Source organism: Vigna unguiculata, chromosome 7, assembly GCF_004118075.2.
Source record: "Vigna unguiculata cultivar IT97K-499-35 chromosome 7, ASM411807v1, whole genome shotgun sequence".
NCBI lineage: Eukaryota > Viridiplantae > Streptophyta > Magnoliopsida > Fabales > Fabaceae > Vigna > Vigna unguiculata.
In genome coordinates this window covers 38,140,027-38,165,858 of record NC_040285.1, presented here as the reverse complement: position 1 = coordinate 38,165,858, position 25,832 = coordinate 38,140,027, and the positions used below count along the sequence as shown (strand labels likewise).

Sequence of the window (25,832 nt, the reverse complement as noted above, 5' to 3'; positions counted from 1 at the left end):
TTAAAATACAAAATTCAATTTTATATTTTTATTATGCAATTCAAAATGTGTTTTCAATCCTTAAAATTTGTCGTGGAAAACCTTTTATTTTAACTTTTGGTACATTTTATTTTTTAAACTTTAAAAAGTAACATATATAATCATTTTATAAAAAATTTGAATTCAAAATATATAAAATATAATTCAAATTATATATTCTAAATTATAAAATTTTATGAAGGTGCATGTTGAAATTATGATGATGAAAAAAAAGGCCTTCGGAAAGACTTATCAAAGCCCATTCATTTTTTATTTCCTATCAACCACAAACATTTTTTTTTCTTCTCCATTCTATTTTTCTTTTACCAATAAAAAATAAATTTAGTTGGTAATTACATGTCCTACCGATGAAGAGATGTCAACAGCCAAAATATTGCTATGTAAAATGTCGTTTAAAAATTATATCTGTAAGACTTTTAACCCCTGATTTAACATATTGAAAACTTATTTACAAATTCAGTTTGTAACATTAAGTTAATATTTGTTAACAAAAAAAAAAAAAACTGAATGAAGAGAGAATAATAATAGTGAAGTTTTATTTTTAAAACAAGCTCACATATTCTCCAATTTCTATAAAAGAGCAAAAAGAGCCTATTCGTACCATTTAATATTTATGAGCTAAAAGAGTTAAAAGTGTTTGAATAAAAAATTAATTAACGCAAGATATAACACAAAAAGACTTATAAAAAATAAATAAACATAGAGAAAAATTATATTTAAAAAACATTTTATGTCTTATTCGGCTTATCATAGATCTCAAATTATTCAATTATTGGATAGTTGGGATTACCACATTATAAGTTTAGATTTTATTTTTGAATGATAAGTATTATTGGAGAGGAATAATATATATGGGCCGAGCATGAGGTCATGCATGAACTGGGTTCTAAAATACTTGGGCTTTTATTATTGGACTGCTTTTACTATTTATCTACATATTAGAAAGAAAAAAACTGTAATCTATAAATTCTTCGTCTCCATAATAATACATAAGAAATGAGATTCTACGTAAGCAAGAGCTCCATCGAAGTTGAACTGCGATTGAGATATGACTTAAAGGTTCTACCAAAAAAATTGACGAATATTTTCCCACGAGTTTCATGAACGAGTTGAATGACTGCAATGAGACGCGATGTAACTATAAGAGATCATTGTGGTCGGGAAACACGACAAAAGTTTAGAATTCAAAATCATAATTGTCATATTGTTTTGTCAACTATTTGTTTCCAACACAAGCCTCCGTCCCTCTCATGTGTAGATGTATAATATTCCCACGAAAAGTAGTAACAAAAAACAACAACATAGGATTAGACATGGTGAGGGTAAACGTGATAGACGCTAACAATGTATCTTAAGTCATGTGTGGGCACGAGAAAATGAAACTTGAAAAGCATGCCAAAGCCATACCTTTCCTCTCAGAAACGAGTTCATCAAATTTCTTGGTCACAAAGCTTAGAACCACAATACATCACATATAAGTTGCTAACACGACCCACACATGAATCACAATAGTGCTACAAACTTACCTCAGCAGAATCAACAAACACTACCAATACATTTTCAATCATTCAATTTCTTAACCAATTTCTTAACCATGCCGATTCGTCCTCGTGAGCCAGCACAAAGGCCAGGTTTCTTTCACCGACAAAGACCACTGCATGCAGTTCTTGGCGGAGGAAAGCGTAAGATATTTTTTACAAACTTCACCTTTTTCTTATCTTATCAGAGTTTTAACAAAAATCTTATCTTTTTATCATTGATCGTAACTATTTAAAGACACAAGTTTTTGTTAGAAAAAAAAAAAAAATCTATTGCACTTTTACATTTTTAATGCACAACAACTACTTTTCTTTAATAAAAGCTCCTTACTTTTAAAACCCAACTTTTAATAGCACATGCTCGAATATATATTTCTTAACAAATTCTATAGAAAAAAGTTTATACAAGGATTCACGCATTAAATTCATCCCAACTTTTACCCCAAGTAAATTAAAACAAATCATTTCTACGTTTAAGATTTTGTCCAGAAGAGAAAGAAAAAATGTCACAAACCCTATTATTAGGCAAATAATTGTTTCTAGGGTTTATTCAAGATATGCACTAAACCCAAAGCATTGGATGCATTTATGCTCATTTATATTCCAAAGACCAATGAAGAGTGATTGATCTGATTTTGCAGTTGCTGATATATTGCTATGGAAAGACAAGATATCATCGGCAACAATGGTTGCTGGGTTCTCCATCATTTGGTTCCTCTTTGAAGTGGTCGAATACAATTTTCTCACTCTTCTTTGTCACATCCTCATGGCCATCATGCTCGTCCTATTCGTTTGGTATAATGCCGCAGGACTTATCACATGGTAATGTAATCTTTGCATACACTAATTTATTATAAACTCCTAAATTTCAAATCTTTCTTCATAATACGTTATATTTTTTTTTGCAGGAGCCTGCCTCAAATCTATGATTTTCAAATCCCCGAACCCACCTTTAGATTCTTGTATCAAAAACTCAACTCATTCTTGAGGAATTTTTACGACATTTCAACTGGGAAAGACCTAACCCTCTTCTTTATGGTATTCAGAAACTAATTTTCACTCAGTCAAACACATTTCGTCTTGATTATTATTTCTTATTTACATCATGTTATTGAATTTCAGACAATCACCGGTCTCTGGGTCATGTCAGCTATTGGGAATTATTTTACAACTTTGAATCTCCTATATATACGTGAGATCCTAATTACTATTGTGCTGTTATCATTTATATCAAGATTCTTAACAATAATTGAACCTTTTGTTGCGCTTTATTTATCTTTCTTCCACAGTGTTCCTCTGCTTGGTGACCCTTCCCATTATGTATGAGCGATACGAACAAGAGGTGAATTATCTAGCAAGCAAAGGAAACCAAGACGTGAAGAGATTGTTCAACACATTGGATAATAAAGTTCTGAACAAGATTCCAAGGGGACCTGTGAAAGAAAAGAAGAACAAATGAAGTTTAGATATGGGCAAGAAGTGGATCCATTTTCTTTCTTAAGTGTGTAAAACATAATAATGATTGCAAATTTATTTATTCGCAACCACAAACTTGTATGAAATTCATAATTCATTTGGAGAAGTTTCTTAGTAATTGAAGGTGACGTTATAACTCAAAATCTGGTTAATAATACTTAAACAAGTTAATAAATGAATGAAGCATCGTTAATTAGGTTACACATTAGAAAGAGTTGTCTACTAGAATGGGTGAGCTAGAAATATGATTACACGAAAGGAAATGTAGCTGAAGTCGCCATGTTGCGTTACTTTCGTGCTACATCTACCACATTTACTTTCTTTCGTATCTAATCTTCAAGATCCGACAAGAATTACCAAGAAATTCATAACATGAAAACGATGCTTTATTTAATTAACATTTTAATCAAGATTCAAGCGAGGGATTAGCTCAGAAAATGCACTTGTTTTGAGTTTGTAGCCACTTAACTCACCAGACCCAATCTTCCAATAATCACCACTAACCTAGATTCCCTAATAGAAACCACTATTTTCATATCATTTAGTTTTTCTTTTTTTTTTTACACTATGTTTTGATGACAAGTATTTTCATTTTGGGTGGCTGCAGGAGAATCATTTTAAAACAATAATTGGTGGGGTTGGGTTCCCCACTTCTGCTCTTTATTATTTGTAGACAGTTAGATGTCTTTTTCTATGGTCGAACAAATTAAGCCACCTAATCTCCAACTTTACTCTCTAAGCATAGTTAGGCCCATTCAGATCATACCATTTTTCAACCACTAATTCACATCATGTAACTTCTTCCACCACCACCAGTAAAATTTACAATAAACAGTTGTATTACATATTTCTAAGTAATAAGAACAGCATTTTAATATTATTCATTTCTCAATGAAACGGATATCATATTGTTATTGATTTTTATTTGACTATATTTTTAAAAATCAATTGAAAAATAAAGTTATCAATAAAAGAAACAATAATTAGTGAAAAAAATTTCAAATTTAATTTTATGGATTTCTTTTGTTTAAACATGATATTATATTTGTTTTTTTTTTAATCCGCAAACTTTTATTCATTGCCAATTATTAAAACTTTTAGTGATGTTTAATATGAACTTTGTAAAAAAAATAAAACTTAAAAAATTGTCGAAATTACTGTAATTGTCTTTTTTTTTTCTTTTGAATATACGATGTGTTCGTCTCTTCTCGATTCGGTGAGAGATCGTCGTTATTTTAACTTCTTGCATTTTTAAAAAAATTGTTATTTGTAGGATAACAGTTAATGCATTCATTTATAACCTATAGGGTTTGTCTAGTAGTGATAGTAGTATGTATTTAAAGTATTGGTTGAGTTATAGGTACATAAACCTCACTTCTAGCGTACTTCCACTAAGAATATTTCGGCTTCTTTTATCACGACAAATTATTTATTAAAACTTATACATAAGTTATGTAATTAATTTTAATGTAATCATATGTATGATATAGTCTAATTGATTATCATTTGATACTTTAATTACGTAAATGGACTTAGTCTTAATTGAAGTGGGATATGCATCAAACTTAGGAATTAAATTAAAATAATATAGGTTTTGCAAGGTAAAGTGTGATTTGACCACATATCTAAATTATATCAACCGATCATTGTGGGGAGTTAGCTCATCGTTTTCATTAGTATTCTTAGGTCACAACTTCATCATCATGGCTCTGACTATTACCGAAAAAATAATATTCCTTGGTCTTTTGGAATATGACGAAATATCCACTTTTGATTATTTAAATTTCTTCCAATAATTAACATCGAAGTATGAAAATGCAATTTTTGATAGACTTATGATGCTCAAAGTTATTACACTGTTGTCTGTATATGTTTATGTAACTGAAGTGAACACACACACGTAGTTAACTAGATTATGTTAAGAAAATAGACCAGTGTTTTGAATTTAAGAAAAAATAAAGTATGAATTTAAAGTAATTGAACCGTATCCATTTTTTTATGAGTGCCAACTTTTGACCTGGGTGGAGGTTGAAATTTAAAAGTATAATTGTTAAATTTAAATAAATAGTATTTAAAAAAAATTACACCTACCACTCCCATGATGTGATTCTAAATAATATTCGTATAACATAATTTTAAAGGTAATTGAGTGACAAAAGAATTTTTTATATATTAATATATAATAGTTAAATTGTTTAATTTTCAATTAAATAATTATTTGACAATTACGTTATTTTTAAATAAAATAATAGATGGGGCATCACATAAAGATATTAATTGCAATTTATTACAAATTAACGGGAGTTTGATATAAATTAAAAAATGGGATTGTTATTTTCTTTCGAGTTTAAGGGAGTTCAATTTTTATTTTAGAATTAGAGGACGTTATTGTTATTGAGTTATTGAACATAATCAAGACAAAGTCGATATAAAAGTACAAAACATGTGATACAAGAGATGTTTTGTAGCTTTCATAAAAGAAAACTGTATTCTCAATTTCATTTTTCTGAAGAGTATGAAAGAAAAACTTACTGTATATCTGAATAGAAAATTTTATGATTTCAGAAAATTTAAATTATTTTATATTTTAAATGTTAATGTTTTTATAACATACACTATTAAAAATATTCATATTTTCTACCAATTTTGTTATTGTTGTCAATCTTTTTGTAAAATATTTTGTATAAAATATTTTTACAATAAATTTATAAAATATACTTACGATCTTATAATTTTATAATTTTATAAAAAATAATTTATTACAACTGTCAATTAAGAATTTTAAAAAAATAACAAAAGAAGTCTTTTCTTATAATATACTATCCGGTTACCATTAAATATAAAAATTTATTTTAACATTCAACATATTTAATTAAAAAATAGGATGCAATCTATTATGCAATATAATACTATTAATTAATTAAAAGTAATTCAGAAAAAATATTTCAATACGATAAATTTATATATAAACGTTTACATAAATTGTATTCGTGAGGAAACGGGAAATTTCAAAACATTAAAAGCCTAGGAAATGGATAATTGAGTTTTCAAATAGAAAAAAATATATAATATAAATAAAATATATTTTATTTTATTTTATAAACTGATTATATAAAGATAAATTAAATTTAAACTCTTCTGTATGTTTCTAAATCATTATAACTATTAAAAAAAATTAAACCGATTCTCAATGCATAAGAGATAGTATACGAAATATATTCATATATTGAAGAAAACAAAAGAATAAATTAAAGAATAATTAGCATTGGTTATTGCAAAACACTAATAAATTAATCATTAAAAAGATAAAAACTACCATAAGAAAATAATATTTTGAGTCCTAAGTATTTACAAAATGGTTGGGTTTTGAGAAGATATTATATAGAAGAAGTTGATGATTAATGAATGTTGTGTTGTAGGTTTGTTATGGTGATATGAAAGTAAATTTTGTAAGAAAAGAAAAGTAGATAATGATTATAGTAAGTCTGTAACTGGAAAAAAAAAAAGGTAATTATGACGCATGAGGTATATGATGAGTTTGGTAGAAGTGATGATTGAAGTTAAATGGACATGATGAGTGGAGTTGGAGAAGCAACTTAACAAAACTCAGAATAATGATAAGCTTATTATATATAGTGGCAGGCAAATCATTCACGTCTACTTAAAACAACAACACCAACCTTCTCTCCCTTCTCTCCTATCTCACTCTTCTTCTCATGCTTTTCTTCCCCTCTCCTTTCTCGTTTAGTCACTTCCTTAGACAAAAATCACTTTCATAATATACAATCTCATTATTTTTATTTTTATTAAGTATATATATATATATATATATATATATATATATATATATATGTGTGTGTGTGTCTTTTTATTTTATAAACTAATATTATTCTCTTTCTAATGTTGTTTGTGATTTTAGGAAATATTGTTGATGTACATGTTATATCATGACACTGCAATTAAATTCACAATATGTTGCTTCTTTTATTTACCAGGGATGACGATGTAGGTCGGTCCACTCCTTTTTGGTCTGTCCTGCATTTGTCCACAAAAAGCATGTTGAACTGGCCCGTACCGCATAAGAAATACAAACTAATTTTTCTGATTCGTTTCGCATAACCTTTGACCATTGAATTTGCAGATGGATATGCAGCCCACATAAAAAAATTATGTATTTTTATTTTTTTCATCAAGGTATAAAATTTTAATAACTTTATTTTATTTAATTAAATTGGTAAAAATAAAAATTTCTATAAGTCTATTTCTTAAAAAAAAGACAGTAATATTCAAATTTTATAATTCCTAATTTTTAAATACATGTATGATAAAAATAAGAACAAATTTGATCTAAATTAAAATAAGAGAAGAAACTAAACAATAGAATTGTTTACGTATAAAATAGAGAAAAAACTCTAATGAGCAACTTGCTTATAAAAAACACACATACTATGGTGTTAGTGCCACCGAATTTTTTTAAATATTTAAGTCAATATGGATCAATACAAGTCGATGCTCCATTAGCTCGTGCAGACTTTGAATTAAGTGGGACAACTAAAATACTAATTTTACCCTACATTGTTATTCCTACTATTTACTATTATGATACTTCATCTTCTTGAGCATTGTTTTTCTTCGGAGTAAATTAGATATAAAAGTTCAGGATATGTTTTTTATTTTGTAATTAATTGTGAAATTAATATTAAAAAAACTGTGTAATGCAATGAATACGATTTGTTTCTTTTAATATTACTTGTACAAATTATTGAAATGAAAAAAAAAATCACATTTTTATGACGATAGATTGAAATAAAAAAATAAAAATCAATTTTAAATGAAATAGCTCTTTATATAGTGATGTATTAAAAATGAACTTTATTATAAATACTTGTGTTTGGTTCAACTAATGACTATTGACGAAGATGGAGAAATGAGTATTTGTGATGTTTGTTTAGATAGATTTACGCATAAATGTGAGCGCGGAATAACGAGTTTTCAGCAAAGCAAAATAGCTTCCTCGCCCAAGTGCAGAGAAATGCAAAGAAAGACATTAATATTGTGCATTTACCAATTTGTCCATGAAGGCCGAGTGTTGGTGCATCTCAAGGAGTGTCAATACCAGTAGTGGTAAAGTGAGTGATGGTAGAGTGGTGGAAAACTTGCTATCGTGACTGAGAATTAATTCAGGAAAACGTCATATTGATGTAGAAAATCGCTTCTTTATTATTCAAAATCATTCAAGAATCACTTTTAATTATTATTACCATTATAATAATTATTTTTATAATAATAATAATAATATATAAATGATTACATTAACTAAATATTATTCCAAATTAATATGTTTTTTATTTTAAATAACAATTTACATTTTATTTGAACATAATTTTCACTACTTACATTTAAATTTATATCACTTTCTAAAATAATAATCATTTAAATTTATCCAATAAAACATTCTTTATAATCTCTCATTCTCATATACAAATTTTTATAAAATTTCGTCTCAAATTCATTAAACTCATACTATTTTTTTCTTAATTTAAACAATTTCATATTTTTCTCCAAATCTACTCAAATTCATTCTTCAAAATTCATCATCCAATCCAAACACAACATTAAAGTTGGTCTAAATTATAAAGATACAAAAAATAATTAAAAAGCAATAATTACTTTATAAATATAAATAAATAATGGTCATAGTTTAATATGAATCTTCATTTTAACTGCTTAAAAGTATTCTTCGATTTACTTGAAATTTAATAAAAGTGTATGTAAATAATGCTCTTTAAATTAATTGAATCAATTTAAAGTTACAACTTGTTTTCATTGCATTGCATGATTGTTACTTTGAATTGTCAAATGGAATATATAATATCCAACTATTTGTTACGAAAAAATGTAACCAGAAGTTGAGGCTAAAGTAATTAGAATAATAAATAAGTGATTAATTGGAGTTGAGATAGTATGAAAGAAGTCGTCAAATCCATTATTTCTGACTTTTTCTTTCATGTAGAGTCATGGTCATTATTGTTGATTATTAAAAAGGGTATAGTTTCATATCATTTATTTATATATGCATTTTTTTTCTATGAAAAGTGGCACCAATTTATTGAGTTTTAACATAAAAACCCATATCAGTGTTGTTCAATCATATATGATGATAGGATTAATAACTAGTTTAAAAATTATATTTAACACAAATTATAATTAGTTGATGATATAACTTTTATTCACATTACGTGTGTGTGAAAGTTGAAGTTTTATATAACGAGGGTTTAATCAAAGTAGAGATGTCAAAATGGGTTTTAACCTATGAGTTAACCCGGCTCATCACGGATTTGAGTCAGATTGGATTGAAAAAAATTCAGTTTTTTCAAAAGTGGGTTGAATTCAACTCAATTCACTTAACCTACGGGTTCGAGCTGGGTTGAGGATGTGTTGACCCACTTAACCTACTAACATTTTTTTTATATATTTATTTAATTTTTTTAATAATTATTTATTACTACTAATTATATATGTTCACAATTTCATATTTTTAAATGTTAGAATGTTGCTTAATAATATTTGAATAATTTAAATGTTTAATTAATTTGATTATCAAGTTATATACGTTGATACTTTAATCTTTAACTATAATCTTTATAGTAAATTACTCAAACAATCGTCGTATAAATAATTTTTTCTAAATTAGAATGACAAAAATGTGTAATTTTTTATTTATATTTCGTTGAATAGCATGTAAAAAAATGTGTAATATTAACCATATCTTCTTGGACTATATGGATACTTTCTTAGAAACAATTTATCATATGGTGGTATTGGTTGCTTAAAAAATTATTTAATTATTTGAATACTTAAAAATAAATACATAACTATTTTTTTTATATAAGTTGGTAAGTCAACCCACTTAACTCACCATGATAAATTGAGTCAGGTTACAAAATTTCTGGCTCACCATAAAAGTAAGTCAAGTTGAATTTACTTATTTTCAACCCGACTCGTGATGATCCAACTCGTGTGAGCCGAATTGTCTCACTTAGACATATCTAAATTAAAGTGTATGGTGCAGAATTTGCGGGCATAAGGTTGAGATGAAACATAGTAATCTAATCCCGAACTTAAGTAAGAGTCGGAGGTGATTCATAATTGTGCGAGAGTAGTTTTTTAGTCATTGGATCACGCAATCCATTTTGTTACACTTATGTATTTTAATCTAACATGTTGGGTCCAGATGTTGATTGAAGTTTCCATGGAACCAGATTTTATCAAACATATCACAACCAATTATCCATTCTAATAACAATTTGGGACGCACATCAAACATAAAGGACAATATTAATTTTCTCCTGGACCTGTAGGTACATCAAACACCACGCACCAAAACCCTAGAAAAATATAACAACCTTGTTGTTGGAGTTATCCTTGTTATGTATGCAGGGAAATAATTTTGGTCGGGCCTTCGTGAGACACAACCACGTAACTTCTACTTTAAATACTTTTTTATACTCTTTACCTCATTTTCTGTACTATTTTTCCTAATTAATGCTAGATATAGAAAAGTATTAGATACCTTTTTAAATTTTATTAACTGTATGTATCATATGTTTTTTCACTTTGTACGAAGATTTGTATGAAGATAACCAATCTTTTGTTTGGATTATATAATTAAGTTAAAAGAGAAGAAAAGGAAATATAAATTACGAAAATTAGAGATCGGGTTCCGAAGTTTTTGTCCTTGATCCTAGCCAAATCAAATAATAGATAGGGTCCGTCTAATGTACTTTTAGATTTAAAGTGAATTTTGATGTGAGGGTATTTTAAACGAGTAATAATAATTTTAATAACAGAAAAACATAATATTGTTTTACAAGAATATGTGTTGAGCATGTATATGAGAATTAATATGTAACTCAGAATTATAATCTATTCACTCACACAATGGTTTATAAAAGGATCAAAAAATATTTCCTTGCACCTTCTTATAATAAGTATAATGATGAACATTAATTGGCTCCTCATCCATATGACATCAAAATTAGTGAAATATGATATTTTACTTAATTAATGATTTAACTACTCAATAATACACACTATATTTCTTATAGGTAAATTACACACGGAAAGTTAAAAGTTGGACACTTCAATTATGAATCTCTAGAAAAATACTAAATGTCACCATTTAAGTCAAATGTTTCCCACGGTTGAATGAAAACCAATTACTTCTTTTCAAATCAAAAGTACCTTATAATAATAATCCCTAGGGTTTTTAGCTAGAAATTAGTTAGCCCATAGTAAGAGGTATATTCTATAAGATTTAATTAGTTGCATTTTCTTCGACCAATTTCAAGTACCACAAGTACATACTATTGAATCTTAACTTATTGGTGATGTAACTAGTTATTGAATCTGTAATCGATCCATTAGATTAGTTATATATGTTCCCTTTGAACAGGAGGTGTAACTAGTTCCAAAATAATTTACATTTCTTTTCCTCTTTTTGAACCTCGAAGGCATATAGACTTAAATAAATGATCAATATAAAAAAAAAATCAAAACTTACTTTGAATAAGAAAATTATGATTTGTAGAATTAATCTGAATTTTGTTGTCTTCTATACTATTATTTCTAAAGGATATATAAAAGGTTACCACTTTCTTTAAATTTAGAACTTTTTTACGGAAATAAAAAATAGTTTTATTTTATATCATATTATAACTTAAAATAATTAAAATATTTAGTCTTTAACTTATCTTAATTCTTTATATATACACTAAAAAAAAGTTCGTTTGACCATTCAAACAATAAATACACCTTAGCTAGTTACCATTTACATTGGACCACTTAATAAAAGAAGTTGCGTAAAAATCAATACTAAATAACTTTTTCTCGAAGGAACAAAATAAAGGACTTGGATCATTATATTTAGTTCATTCATTTCTATTGGAAATGGCACCCACAAACACTTCATTGGTGGCTTCTGTGGCATACTGATAAAACTAGTTATGACTTCAAATCTGGAGTTTTAGTGGACCATGCACAATGCAACAAAGGTTTCATCAAGTTTTCTCGTAGGTTATTATTTCATGGAAATAATTTTCTAATACGTTATACGAAAACAATTTCTTCCAAATTTACCCTTATTTTGTAAGTAAATGGTGACAATTTACCATCCCATCCTCGTTCGTTTAGTTTTATTCCAAATCTATTTCATGAAAACCAACTAGGGTAAAATATATAACATGTTCATTCTTTAGTTCAACTTCGATGTTGTGGTTGACTTTACTTTTTAAAACTAAACTCATTCTTAAATCCCAAGTATAATGTATGGACTTAATTAATTTTAATACAGAATAAGACAAAATCAGATTAATTTAATTAGTTGATAATATACAGAAAATATGAAATACCGTTAGTTTTTTTTATCAGCAAAGAAATGAAATACCGTTAGTTTATAAATAGTGTCCGTAAAACTTCCTATCTCCGTGAGTGGAAATTAATCTTTCCCATCAAATTTAGCTATGAAAGATATTTTTCACAGAATTATAGTTTTATTGAGAATAAACTAATAACCACACATATTTTATACTTTTATAATGAGAGCCTCCGTGACTCAATAAGGAAGCGAAAAATGTTCAAGATTTAAATCATATTTTTTTATTAGTATGTATAAATCATCAATATTCTTTTATAGTTTCTCCCAAAAAAAGAAAATTATTAAAATTCGATCAAATGTGCTATGACCAGATAAAACATTTAAGAATTAGTTTGTTCATTAAGCAAGCTCTATCCGTTGGACACTTGTCGCACTTTGTTAAAATAAGACAAATGTTGCAATTGTTTTTCATTAATATTGTGCGTCTAATATACACTGCAGCAAATTCTAAGCCCATGCTTGTCAATAATTTCTACAAATCCAATGGTGCAATTATGATATGAGTTGTTTGACCCATTTTTTCATAAGTTATATATTATTAAATAAAATTTAAGAATTTCAATATAATTTTTAGTAGAGTGTTTAAGACTGAAATTTAGTACTATAATTATCTAATAATTTGTGGGAATCACTCCGTGAGTTTCTTTACAGGTAAAAATGTATAATGATTGGTTTTTAAATTTAGGAATTTCATAAAAAGCTTGATGCTTGGAGTAAATTTATAATTTTTTTTAAAAAAGTTGTTCACAACATAATTGAAAATTATTAATGAGTTCTCCTATGTGAATCTGGGCAGAAATAATAATAAAATTAATTGTGCGATTAAGAAACAGAAACAGTAGTTTGTGTGAAATTAGTTTGAGGGGTTAGTTAGAATGTATTTGGACCTTAAAAAGACCGACAAGCCCTCTTCGCAAACAAGAGAATGACAAGGGAATATATGCTGCAACTGGAAAATTTGTGATGTGGTTACACGCGCTGTGGTACACTAACAATTAACCGGGTCTCAGTGGTAGCAACGAAGCACCACCGTCACATTTGAGCAGGGTTAGGTATAGTTAATCTCTCATTAAGGAAAACTAACCGTGGTTAAGGATGTTGGAGTTCACTGTGTTGGGGTAGTCATGTCATCACACATCACTGAGAAAGAGACATGGTGAGAGTGTGTGCGTGTGTTTGCGGAGAGGGAGAGAATCAAGTTCTTTGTATAAAGACATCCAATTTGTCGTTAGTTGGGTGCTAGAGGCAAAAAATATCACTATGAATTTTCTGTTTTTGTAACCAAAAGTAAGAGAAAAGGGATTCCCAGTTGACACCATTGCTCACTCAGCTCAGTGTTTGTGTGTGTGACTGAGAAGAGAAAGGAAAGAAGAATCTTTTGGTGTCTGTCTCTCATATCTCAACTCACACCACCCCCTCTTGCTTCTTCTTTTCAAAGGCTGGGATTTTCTTTCTTCCTGTTGTCAAAAGCTTCTCCCTTTCTCCCTTTTCTGTTCATTCATTCATCTTTTGGCCTACTTTGGCCTCTTTTGAGCTTCTTCGTTTATCAGAGGAAGATGGGCTAAGCGTGCATTTTTACACATCTTGGTGTTTGGATCGATTTAAGTGTTCACGCAGCCATCCTTTGCGTTGCTCCATTTCCCAGTGTCACTCACGATTTTTTTCTTTTTGGTAGGTGGTATTACTATTATTAATAATTCTATTAATAGATTCAATTGTTCTCTGTTTAGGATTTTCTCAAATTGTTGCTATGGTTACCTTTCTCCTTGAACGTCGTAAGGTAATCTTTTCGAAGCATAATTTGTCATTAAAGCATACAACTTCTATCAAGCCTAACTGGAGGGGTTTTACTGTTCTAGTGTGAGATTATAGATTTATATCCCTCTCTGCCATTTTTCTCACGAGCACCATGTGCCAAACCTGAATTTTCTGAAATTCTGAGGTGCAAAAGAAAACCCATGAAACTTTTGTTATGGACCTTTCTTGTAATGTAACATTAGGTGATTTTTTATTCTGCTGGATTTTTAGTTTCGGGGTATAAATGTCTTTTAAGTTGTTTTCAGATTTCTGAATTTTCATCCCTACTATGATTGTTTGAAGGACTGTGAAGTGAACAATTAATACAATACAAGTCTGCTTCTGCATCTTCTACACCAAAGCTCGTCACTTGGCCATCGTCAAAATGGTTTCGAGGTCATATTCAAACTTGCTAGATCTTACTTCCTGTGGCTCCCCAACTTTCGGTCGCGAGAAGAAAAGGCTGCCTCGAGTGGCGACTGTTGCCGGAGTACTGTCTGAACTAGATGATGAGTCCAGCACTAGTGTTGGCTCTGATACTCCATCCTCGGTCTCTCAAGAGAGGATGATAATTGTAGGTAACCAGCTTCCTCTAAGGGCACGCAGAAAAGACAATGGTACTTGGGAGTTCACATGGGACGAGGATTCACTTCTTTTGCAGCTGCAAGATGGTCTTGGGGATGATGTGGAAACTATCTATATCGGTTGTCTTAAAGAAGAGATTGAGCCGAGTGAGCAAGATGATGTTGCCCAGTACTTGCTGGACACTTTCAAATGCGTGCCCACTTTTCTCCCACCTGAGCTTTTCAGTAAATTCTACCATGGATTCTGCAAACAACATCTGTGGCCTTTGTTTCACTACATGCTTCCGCTGTCGCCTGATCTTGGTGGTAGATTCGATAGGTCCCTTTGGCAGGCTTATGTTTCGGTGAACAAGATATTTGCGGATAAAGTGATGGAAGTCATTAGCCCTGATGACGACTTTGTGTGGGTTCATGACTACCATCTGATGGTACTTCCAACATTTTTGAGAAAGAGATTTAACAGGGTGAGACTAGGATTCTTCCTCCACAGTCCCTTTCCTTCCTCTGAGATATACCGAACCCTTCCTGTCAGGGACGAACTTCTTAGAGCTCTTCTGAATTCTGACCTTATTGGGTTTCATACTTTTGATTATGCCAGGCATTTCCTCTCCTGTTGCAGTAGAATGCTTGGAATTTCTTACCAATCCAAGAGGGGCTACATTGGTCTTGAGTACTATGGAAGAACTGTAAGCATTAAGATTCTTCCTGTCGGTATTCATATAGGTCAGCTCCAATCAGTCATGAGTCTTGCGGAGACAGAAAGCAAGGTTGCAGAGTTAAAAAGCCAGTTCAGAGATCAAACTGTGCTGCTCGGGGTTGATGACATGGATATCTTCAAAGGAATCAGCTTAAAACTTTTGGCCATGGAACAATTGCTATTGCAACATCCTGATAAGAGGGGCAGAGTTGTGCTGGTCCAAATTGCAAACCCTGCAAGAGGCCGCGGAAAGGATGTGCAGGAGGTACAAAGTGAAACTTATGCCACGGTGAAGAGGATAAATAATACTTTTGGAAGGCCTGGATACACACCTGTGGTGTTGATTGATAGACCACTTCAGAGTTACGAGCGAATTGCTTATTATGTGATTGCTGAATGTTGCCTTGTTACAGCAGTGAGAGATGGGATGAACCTTATACCCTATGAATACATCATTTGTAGACAAGGAAGTGAGAAGATAGATGAGATCTTAGGGACAGACCCACTTGCTCAAAAGAGGAGTATGCTGGTGGTGTCCGAGTTCATTGGCTGCTCCCCTTCGTTGAGTGGGGCAATTCGAGTGAATCCGTGGAACATTGATGCTGTTGCTGAAGCTATGGATTCTGCACTGATGGTTCCGGAGGCTGAAAAGCAGATGCGGCATGAGAAACATTATAGGTATGTTAGTACACATGATGTTGCATATTGGGCGCGCAGCTTCTTACAGGATCTGGAGAGGGCATGTAGAGATCATCTAAGGAGGCGATGCTGGGGAATTGGTTTTGGTTTAGGCTTTCGAGTAATTGCTTTGGATCCAAACTTTAGAAAACTATCCGTGGAACATATTGTTTCAGCTTACAAGAGGACCAAGCACCGAGCAATTCTTTTGGATTATGATGGTACTATGGTGCAGCCTGGATCGATGAGTACAACACCTAATGCCGAAGCCGTTGGCATCTTGAACATCTTGTGCAGGGACACCAAGAATTGTGTTTTCATTGTAAGTGGAAGGGAGAGAAGCACTCTTACTGAATGGTTTTCATCTTGTGAAAGGATGGGAATTGCTGCAGAGCATGGTTATTTTGTGAGGTACACATCCTTTTACCTTTTTAGTTACTGCAAATCATATTAATGGATTTTACTAGTTTTAAGAATGATCAAGTTTGAATCTTTTAATCATATTTGGCTTTTCTATTGTTAACCGTGAAATAAACTCACTGTTTCATTTTATATATGATAGAATGGTGAGGAAAAATTCTTTTTTGGCCGAGCTTGCTTGTGTATCAAACTGAAGTTTATCTTCTTTTGTTTTTCCAGGACAAATCAAAATTCAGAATGGGAAACGTGTGTTCCAGTACCCGATTTTGAGTGGAAACAGATTGCTGAGCCGGTTATGCAATTGTATATGGAAACAACTGATGGTTCTAACATAGAGGCTAAAGAAAGTGCTCTTGTTTGGAATTACGAGTATGCAGACAGAGACTTTGGTTCATGTCAAGCTAAGGAGCTTCTTGATCACCTGGAAAGTGTTCTTGCCAACGAGCCTGTCTCTGTTAAAAGTAGTCCAAACATTGTGGAAGTAAAACCTCAGGTCAGTTATGAGAAATCTTTCAACTTTTAATGTAATTTTAGGTTGGTCATAGTTGGAATGCATTTGGTGTTGTACATCAAAGAAGTTAATTTAGTACTTAAGTCATGAAATGTGGTTAACTTAGTATCTGGTGTTGTTGGAGTTTGGGTGCAGGGTGTGAGTAAGGGTATTGTAGCAGAACGTCTTGTCTCAACAATGAAACAAAAGGGAGTGATTCCAGATTTTGTTCTGTGCATTGGCGATGACAGATCAGACGAGGACATGTTTGGGGTGATAATGAATGCAAGGGCGTTACTGTCACCAGTTGCTGAAGTGTTTCCTTGCACTGTGGGTCAGAAACCTAGCAAGGCCAAGTATTACTTGGAAGACACAAGTGAGATTTTGAGAATGTTGCAAGGCCTTGCCAATGCTTCTGAGCACTCTACTAGAACTTCTTCCCAACCTTCTCATTAAAGTTATTGTTTTTGTTTTTAACGTGTATCACACATATACTATTTTGTCCATGCTGGGATATCTGTACTGTGATAGATTTGTCCATCTATTTTATTTTCTGGCAGTGGTGCCTTCATTTATTGATATCCCAATGTTGTTGTTGCAACTACCAATAGGTTGTTTTGAAAGTAGATGAATTACATGGTGTATTTATTGTTTCTTTTCTTCGCTATTACTTCGGACCATTTTGATGTGTGATGAGGGATTCTTGATTGGGAATGAATGAATGATAGGGTTGTGAATGTGGTGTGTAAAGTCACATCTCTTTTTTTGGTATGCGTTGTTCTGATTTGTGTACAATTTCTGTGAGTGATGTTTTTTCTTCTCTTGTAATGGCTGGTACAATTAATTGGGGTGTGGAAGCCGTGGACTTGTCATATAACTGTTTTCCGAGGTCGTGATCTCTGAATTTGAACTTCTAACTTTGCAGAGAAGTCTTGCCTCAGTTTTTGTGTCAATTGAATTGTCTCAGATCCTGTGCTGCATTAATGCAATTAATGGTCTTCATAGATAACGTTTTAAATAATGGTGAACTCACTGTATTTTTAAGAAAGCGTTAAGAAGTGATTAATCATTTGCTTTTATACTACTGAGTTCATTTGTCTCGTCATTTTTGAGAGGAAGGATTAGAGGGAGAGGAAAAGGAAGAGGAAGAGATCGAAAGGATTAGAGGGTGAAGTTGGTGTTATTTCTTTCAAGTGATTCAGAGATGATCTTAGAGTGGATTATAGAGTGAAGTCTATGAAAATTTGTGATTGAATTGACTGATATGATATATTAAAAAAATATTTTAATAGAAAAAAGAATTAGATTACCAAAATGTTCTTATTGTTATATGTAATATAAAATTATATATAAATAATTTAAAATTATTTTATAAATTTTATTGAATGATTGAAAATATAAAAAAATTATGGTTAAAATACTCCGTTGGTCTTCGTTTTTGTTGTAGAATCTCAATTTGGTCCTCGTATTTTTATTAGTCTCAATTAGGTCTCCATTTTTGTAAATTAGTATCAATTAGGTCCTTTCCGTTAGTAGAGAACTAACACCGTTAATTAGGTGCCACGTGTCAACTCCTCGTTTTTTTAAATTTTTTTTGAATTTTTTTTTTAAATTTTTGAATTTTTTTTTGAATTTTTGAATTTTTTTTAAATTTTTAAATTTTTTTTTAAAAATATTTATGCCACGTGTCACTTCTGTAATTGGCCACGTGTCAATCTAATATGGTGACACGTGTCAAATTAATATATGATTTAAAAATTTTCAATTTCAGGCACTCCAAATTTAAACCAAATTTTACTTTCATATAATGTTATGATTATTTTTATTAAAATTGATATTTTAATTAAATATTTTAATAATATTAATTATATTTAATATTAAAATTTTAAATATATTTATTTTAATTTTTTATAAAATTATTTTAAAATTTTAAATTTGAATTTATAAAATTGTTATTTTTAAGCCAACTCTAAAATATTGTTGATATTGAATATTATACAAATATTTCAAATATTAATTTATTAATTTATATATTTATAATTTTAAAATAAAATTTAAATAAAGTTTAATGTAAAATATAAATTTAAATAAATTAAATTTTGTTAAAAATATGTAATAGAAATATCACTTGTAATAAAAGTATCATCATTACATTTATAAAAAATTAAATTTGTTCTAAATTTGGAGCATATGAAATTAAAATTATTTAAAAAAAAATTGGGACTGAAATCAAATCAAATTAACAAATATGAGGACCAAATTGAGATTCATACATTAATTTGACACGTGTCACCATATTAGATTAACACGTGGCACATTACAGAAGTTACACGTGGCATAAATATTTTTTTAAAAAATTAAAAAAATTAAAAAAAAATTAAAAAGAAATTAAAAAGAAATTAAAAAAAATTAAAAAAATTCAAAAAAACGAGAAGCTGACACGTGACACCTACTTAATGGTGTTAGTTCTCTACTAACGGAAATGACCTAATTGATACTAATTTACAAAAATGAGGACCTAATTGAGACTATTAAAAATACGAGGACCAAATTGAGATTTTGCTACAAAAACGAGGACCAACAGAGTATTTTAACCAAAAATTATTTATAAAAAATGAGTAACACAATATATTTTGTATAAAAATAAATTTAATATATAAGGTGGAAAATAATTAATTTACATGGAAACTTTTTTTTTCTTTTTAATAGTAAATTTAGAAGTAATAAATTTTTATTATAACCATAATAAATTATTATTACCGTTAACATATAATTAAGAGAATGAATTAAAATCACTACGTGTATTGATTTTAACAGCTAAATCACATGTAACAAAAATTAGATAATGAAGGGTAATTTGGTAAATCCAGTTGTGTCATCCTCTAATCTCACTGTATAGTGAGATTGAATTTTAAGTTTATCCCTCTAATCATCTCCTCCCATCACCTTGTATCACCTCCAAAATAACACATTACTGATCTCCTAATCATCTCTTCTCATTCCTTGTGAATAATATATTCACCCAAAAGAACACAGCTTAAAAAAAATGACTCTTAGAAAAAAGAAAGTAACGAGAAACAAAAATAAAAAGAAAATACAATTCGTAAACAAAAGAAGATAATTAATCCTTTCTTTTTTTGTAAACAAAATTATAATTTAGTGTGGAGTATACAATGGTGTCAATTATTTTAAGGGAACTATTATTTTGAAGCTTAATAAATTTCTACACTCAATACATCTATTATTTTACTTTGATGGTAAATCAAGACCCATTGTGTTAGTGTTAAGAAAAATATCATTTTAACTTTATCATTTTTTAAGTTGCTTTTGAAAAATCAATTTTGATCGAATCGATTTCATAGATGCAAAAGTTGAAGTTTGTAACTTTTCTTTGAAATTGAATTTTTAGTTTTAAATTAATTTTAAAACCAAACATACATAGATTTTGTGCTGAAAATTTAATTATACATCAATACTAAACCAAACACACCGGTGTTTGGTTTCGAGTCCCAACCATCCAAAATTGGTTTTAAAGCATATAAAATTATTCAAATCATGTTTGATTATTTTTTAAACTTAGTTTTGAAGAAGGAGATTCATGAGATAAACTATTTATCACAACTTCTCCGTCAACAAAATCGATTTATTCACCTCATTTAAAATTAATTGTGTGTGTAACTAAATATGCTCTAAAGAGATTGTGTGATGTTAGACCCAACATCGATTAAATCATTAGATTGAATGACGATCTAATAGGTAATAGTTCAATGTTAATTAAAAATATGAAAAGAATCATGTTTAAGAGCAAGAGTTAATAGATGATTATCTAGACAAGAAAGATAAGAGACCGTAAATATAAAGAAAGATTAAGAAATATTAAAGAAAAATACATAATGCTTTAACTAATTCGGACTATCATCTCTTTTGGTCATAACACTTCAATCTCTTTTTCTTTACAAATAAAATGTTTTTTTTAATGATCAAAATATTTGTGTGTAATTAGTGTCAAAAATATTTTTTCCTTATTTCAAAAAGGTTTTATTATTCGTAGTAGTCATACTTAACTTTGATTAAAAATAATGGTCCTGTTTAACTCGAATATAATTATATTCACGTGGTCTAAAAAAAAAACTGAGTTTGCAATTTTACCCTATTCTCACTTATCATTAAATACGTAAATTCCTATTAGGCCAAAATTTAAAATGATCTCGTTTGAAATAGTTGCTAGCTAGGATCTATGTTTTTATTATTTTATTTTTAATGAATTAATATAAACGAATGAACTGAGATGTAAATTAAGTTGGATAAACCTTTGATGTAAAAAAATTAAGAACTGGTAAAAGATGGAGGCATTGATCGATAGGGATTAGTATCTAATATCTATGAAAAGAGGGCTTCATACGCAAGCCCATCAACAACTCTAACATTGTCGGAGTAGGAATCACCAAACACCATCATTCTAGTATCTTTTACTTTATTTAAATAAAATTAACAATGAATAACGTTATATACAATCTTTTTTAAAAGTTAAAATTTAAAGTAATAAATGTCTTTGATATATATAGTGATATATAACTACTTCTAACATTTAATTACATTTTAGAAAAAAAATATTGAAATTCAATTCACTTCCATGTTATAAAGTTAAATCACCGTCTTCTAAATGTAACTATTTTTGGAAGTTATTATTGAAAAAGAAAAATCATTTTTAAGGTTATTTTTATTTTCTTCCAATCAAGTGTCTTGTCAAAATACTAATTTAAACGTTTAGTCTTTTTTTACTCCTCTAAAATATGTTTCTTAATTTTTAAATTCAAATTATTATTTGTTTATAAATATATAGAAAATTAATAAGATAATCCTTTTTTCTTGTGGAGATTGAGGAAGACTGTTAGTCCCAAACAGTAATAAGATAAACTCATCCAATATATATTCTCGATATACACATTGATTAATTAGGTGAAAAGAGTGAGATGAAAGGTATAAAAAAATTCCTGATAAATTTTATATATTATGATTGAGAAATTCAATTGTCTTAACTGAATGCAAAATTTAAATAAAAAATAACAGTAATAGATAAAGTAGTGGAAAACATTTTAATAATAGAAAGAGGATGATAAGTTGGAATTGAAAAATTGTTGACCAAAGTTTTACAGAATTTGATGAGACATAGAAGAAAGTGAAAGGGTGATAGGAGGGAGAAGAGTATCTAATAAAAGTGTAGAGATAACAACTCAACCAAAATTTTATTATTACATATACGTGTCAAACAAATAAAGCATTGATATGTGGAACTATCTTAAACAGAGAATTTATATGTGAATGTGATAACTCTTGTTTCAGAAATAACAATTCTTTCAACAATAAAAAAAAAAGTAAAGAAATATAATGATGGAGTGAAATTTTAGCTGCAAGAGAAGGTTCACTAAAATTTTAAATAATCAATTTTATTGATTATTCTAATTTTGTTCCATTTTTACGATGATTTCAAATTGATTCCAAATTTTAAAAAATGTTTTAACGATATGGATATAAAATTTCTGATAAGTACCACCAAGCTCTTCGTGTCAATCTTAGCTTACTAGTTCATGGTTGGATTTTGAGGCTTGGATTTCATCTAAATGTGGCTACGTGGAACACCTTTTTGGTTTTTCATGTTAAATGTGGACACTTAACGCAAATTTTTATGATTCAAATAAATAAATGGGAATTATATAATTTATCGAAAGCAGGGTAATTTATTAAAAGAGAAAGAGAAATAAAAAGAAAAATGGAGTGAAAAGAAAGCAGGATAATTATAATTATTGAAAGCTTTAGAACCATTCAGATTCACATGTCCATGTTCTTTTTCCATGGTTGCATGAGACTGTTCCACGTCACCTTTTCGTTGTTCGAAGGGACAGTAACCATATTTGTTTGTTGCGACCACCACCATTTCTTTATCTTTCCCACACATCATAACATAACCTTCCAACAACAACATGGCAAGGCAATTGAGGTACCAACTCCAAGGTGGTCGAGAACAGCTTCCAATTCACACTCTTGTTTTCGTCTTATGTGTGGCTCTGTCGCTTCTTGCAGCCATCATCTTCTTCTGTGCAGATGGAGTACACAGGAACTCCAAAAACTCCCATGACAACAACAATGGCAACGCTGGTTCAGCCTGCGCCGCCGCCGGGTGTGGCTCAACTTGTGGCGGAGCTTGCGGCGGTTAAGGAACTAACTAAGTAACGAGAGAGATTGAGAGAGAGAATCTATTTGGCACATGGTTGTGTTTTTCTCGTTGTTGTGGTCAAAATAGTATAAGATGCTGTTGTACATGAAATGATTGATTGTACCAACGACCCAAAGTAAAATGCGTGAAATCAAATCACCCTACCTGTCTCTGCTTTTTATTTATTCTTATTCTTACCTTCTTTATATTCTTCATATTCTTCATATCAAAATTATAATTTAGCAACACAGAGAAATTTAAACGACAAACGCAAAGTGAACAGACATTTGGATCTCTAGAACAAAGCGACCAAAACATTACCTCTTATAATAGCTGTTGTGTTCTCTGCTGGTTAAAGGATTAAAGCTTTAATTTTTAAAATTAACTTTGACCTGCTCGATCATGTGTTTCTTTCATTTTATCCAAATTTTATGTTATCTTATGCGAACCTAAGATCTAGTCTTGTAAGTTCTTATTAGTTTGTTTAAAATTTAAATATTCTTGATGGAAAGTTATCATTTTGTATCTCTCTTTCTCTCCACCTGTTAAACTTTGATACATGCTCTTTTTTGTTCTCTTTATCCTGTTCCAGGGTATCATGATTTTTCTACTTTGGCTTTTTTATATTTTGACTCTGGTTGCGACAACCCTTTTACTGTGAATGAATAAGTGATCATGACAAGCCCCAAAGATGTCTTGGTGTTTTGATAAAGACAACTCACTGTAATGAAAGGAAGGTAAAAATAGTGGACCTCAAGTGTTTGATTTAGGGTTTATGTAATAATGAGTGTGTCTTAGTAATATTATAGCTCATTCTTTTTTTCTAATTTGCCTTCAGCGCCGAAATAAGTTCAAAAAGCACATACATAATTGCAAAATTTGTTTTTACTGACTACGTTAAAAGGTGCTATTTCTGATATATTTGGTGATTATGTTATAAGTATTAATAAAAGCTTTTGTAAAGATAAATTTAGAGTATCAGATAAATACTCTAGCTAGTTTTACTGTTGGAGAATATTACGAAGATTGCATAAATACCTTCATCATTTCTGCATATAGTTAGGAAAGTTTAAAATTGAAGTTTGAATTCTCTACAAGTTTTTCTTAATTGTTCTTCTGATATGTTTTTAAAATACATTGATGATTATTAATTTTAAAATTTTAAAATATATTAATCGATCATATCTTCTTAAATCAAACTTAAGTGATGTAAATATACTTTAACTGATTGCATAGTACCTTAATCAATTATAATAATAAAAACTAAACAATTTAATAAACTATAAGAAGGTAGTAATTGATCACAAAACTGGGTTGTCATAAAACACTTTTTTTCTGAATTTGCTTGAGTTGGTTTAAAACTAAGAAGTATTTTTTTATGCCATATATGAAAAACTTGTACCTCTGACTTAAAATGCAAGAGAAATAACATAATTATTACTGATAATTATTGGTAGGCCCTCTAAGATCTTTTGCATTAAAGGGTTGTGAAAAGAAGTGTGCTTTCAAGTTGTAATCTGTCACAGAGGTGACTTCAGCAATTTTTTCTTTATATACATTGCAAGGATGGTGGGGTAGCTATTTTGTATTCGATTGTTGTGAGTGGGTGCTCTTTCTCATAAAAGAAAAAAATAGTGAGGGTCTAGGTTTTAATTTAGAATGGCAAAAAGTTACACTTATTGGTGTATATTCATTAAAAAAGAACAAGTGAATAATTATTTATAATTTTGTCGTTATAAACTCATAAGATTAGCGTGTTTTTACTTTACATGCAACAAGTTAGATCAGCCTAGTCTTATTCAATATGTGGAGTTTTAATTGGGCCGAATTTAATTATCAAAATTGACATGTCAAACTTTTGACATTAGACAAAGACATTTTGTTTTCATCCAACTCGTTAGCACTGCCCCAATTGAATTTTTCAGAAATAAAAGTTTTTCGCAATTTAACTAGCCCCAGTTAGGAATAATTTAATTTGTGTTGGATGAATTTGGTTAAATGGTTAAAATGAATGAAAAAAGAATTGTTTTATGTAAATGAGAGAAATAAGTTCAAAAAATTAATTGTTTTATGTAAATGAGAGAAATAAGTTCAAAAAATTAAGGTTCCCGTTTTTACCTATTTATAATATGAAAAATGATTTTTTGACTATTAAATTTTGACAACTTTCTCTTACAATCTTAAGTGTCATCTTCTAAATGATTTTTCATTTTTTTATTTTTTCATTCTCAATATTTAAAAATCACTTAAAAGATGACACATCATATTATAAGAGAAAGTTGTTAAAATTTAGTAATAAAATGTCCATTTTAATCTTATTTATTTACTTCCATCATATCTATTTTTCTCCTCTACTAAACGCAGTTCACGCTGTATAGGTACTCTTTTTTCAGTTCAGTCATACTATCTGTTTGTTTTTTTCCAAACAAAGGAACAATCCATCGTACTAAACTTGATGCACAG

The 25,832-nt window shown here is 29.5% G+C and overlaps 2 protein-coding genes across 2 annotated transcripts; both read left to right on the top strand.

The window, feature by feature from the left end:
- The first annotated feature begins 1,527 nt into the window (after window positions 1-1,527).
- LOC114192373 (reticulon-like protein B14) lies at window positions 1,528-3,171 on the top strand. Its single transcript, XM_028082077.1, has 5 exons — window positions 1,528-1,721; window positions 2,219-2,399; window positions 2,486-2,615; window positions 2,700-2,769; window positions 2,867-3,171. The coding sequence occupies exons 1-5, from the start codon at window positions 1,538-1,540 to the stop codon at window positions 3,034-3,036; spliced, it is 735 nt and encodes a 244-aa protein (XP_027937878.1). The 5' UTR covers window positions 1,528-1,537; the 3' UTR covers window positions 3,037-3,171.
- A 10,512-nt stretch (window positions 3,172-13,683) lies between these two features.
- On the top strand, window positions 13,684-17,892 carry LOC114190112 (alpha,alpha-trehalose-phosphate synthase [UDP-forming] 5). Its single transcript, XM_028078882.1, has 4 exons — window positions 13,684-14,160; window positions 14,590-16,656; window positions 16,885-17,158; window positions 17,312-17,892. The coding sequence occupies exons 2-4, from the start codon at window positions 14,672-14,674 to the stop codon at window positions 17,609-17,611; spliced, it is 2,559 nt and encodes an 852-aa protein (XP_027934683.1). The 5' UTR covers window positions 13,684-14,160; window positions 14,590-14,671; the 3' UTR covers window positions 17,612-17,892.
- The last annotated feature ends 7,940 nt before the right edge of the window (window positions 17,893-25,832 follow it).

What these genes read in the sequence shown, in the direction of transcription:
- LOC114192373 (XM_028082077.1), top strand. Translation starts at nt 1,538, where the DNA reads ATGAATCACAATAGTGCTACAAACTTACCTCAGCAGAATCAACAAACA. An exon ending in AGTTCTTGGCGGAGGAAAGC is followed by an intron (nt 1,722 to 2,218) that starts GTAAGATATTTT and finishes CTGATTTTGCAG; the next exon opens with TTGCTGATATATTGCTATGG. An exon ending in ACCTAACCCTCTTCTTTATG is followed by an intron (nt 2,616 to 2,699) that starts GTATTCAGAAAC and finishes ATTGAATTTCAG; the next exon opens with ACAATCACCGGTCTCTGGGT.
- LOC114190112 (XM_028078882.1), top strand. Translation starts at nt 14,672, where the DNA reads ATGGTTTCGAGGTCATATTCAAACTTGCTAGATCTTACTTCCTGTGGC. An exon ending in GAGCATGGTTATTTTGTGAG is followed by an intron (nt 16,657 to 16,884) that starts GTACACATCCTT and finishes TTGTTTTTCCAG; the next exon opens with GACAAATCAAAATTCAGAAT. An exon ending in TTGTGGAAGTAAAACCTCAG is followed by an intron (nt 17,159 to 17,311) that starts GTCAGTTATGAG and finishes GTTTGGGTGCAG; the next exon opens with GGTGTGAGTAAGGGTATTGT.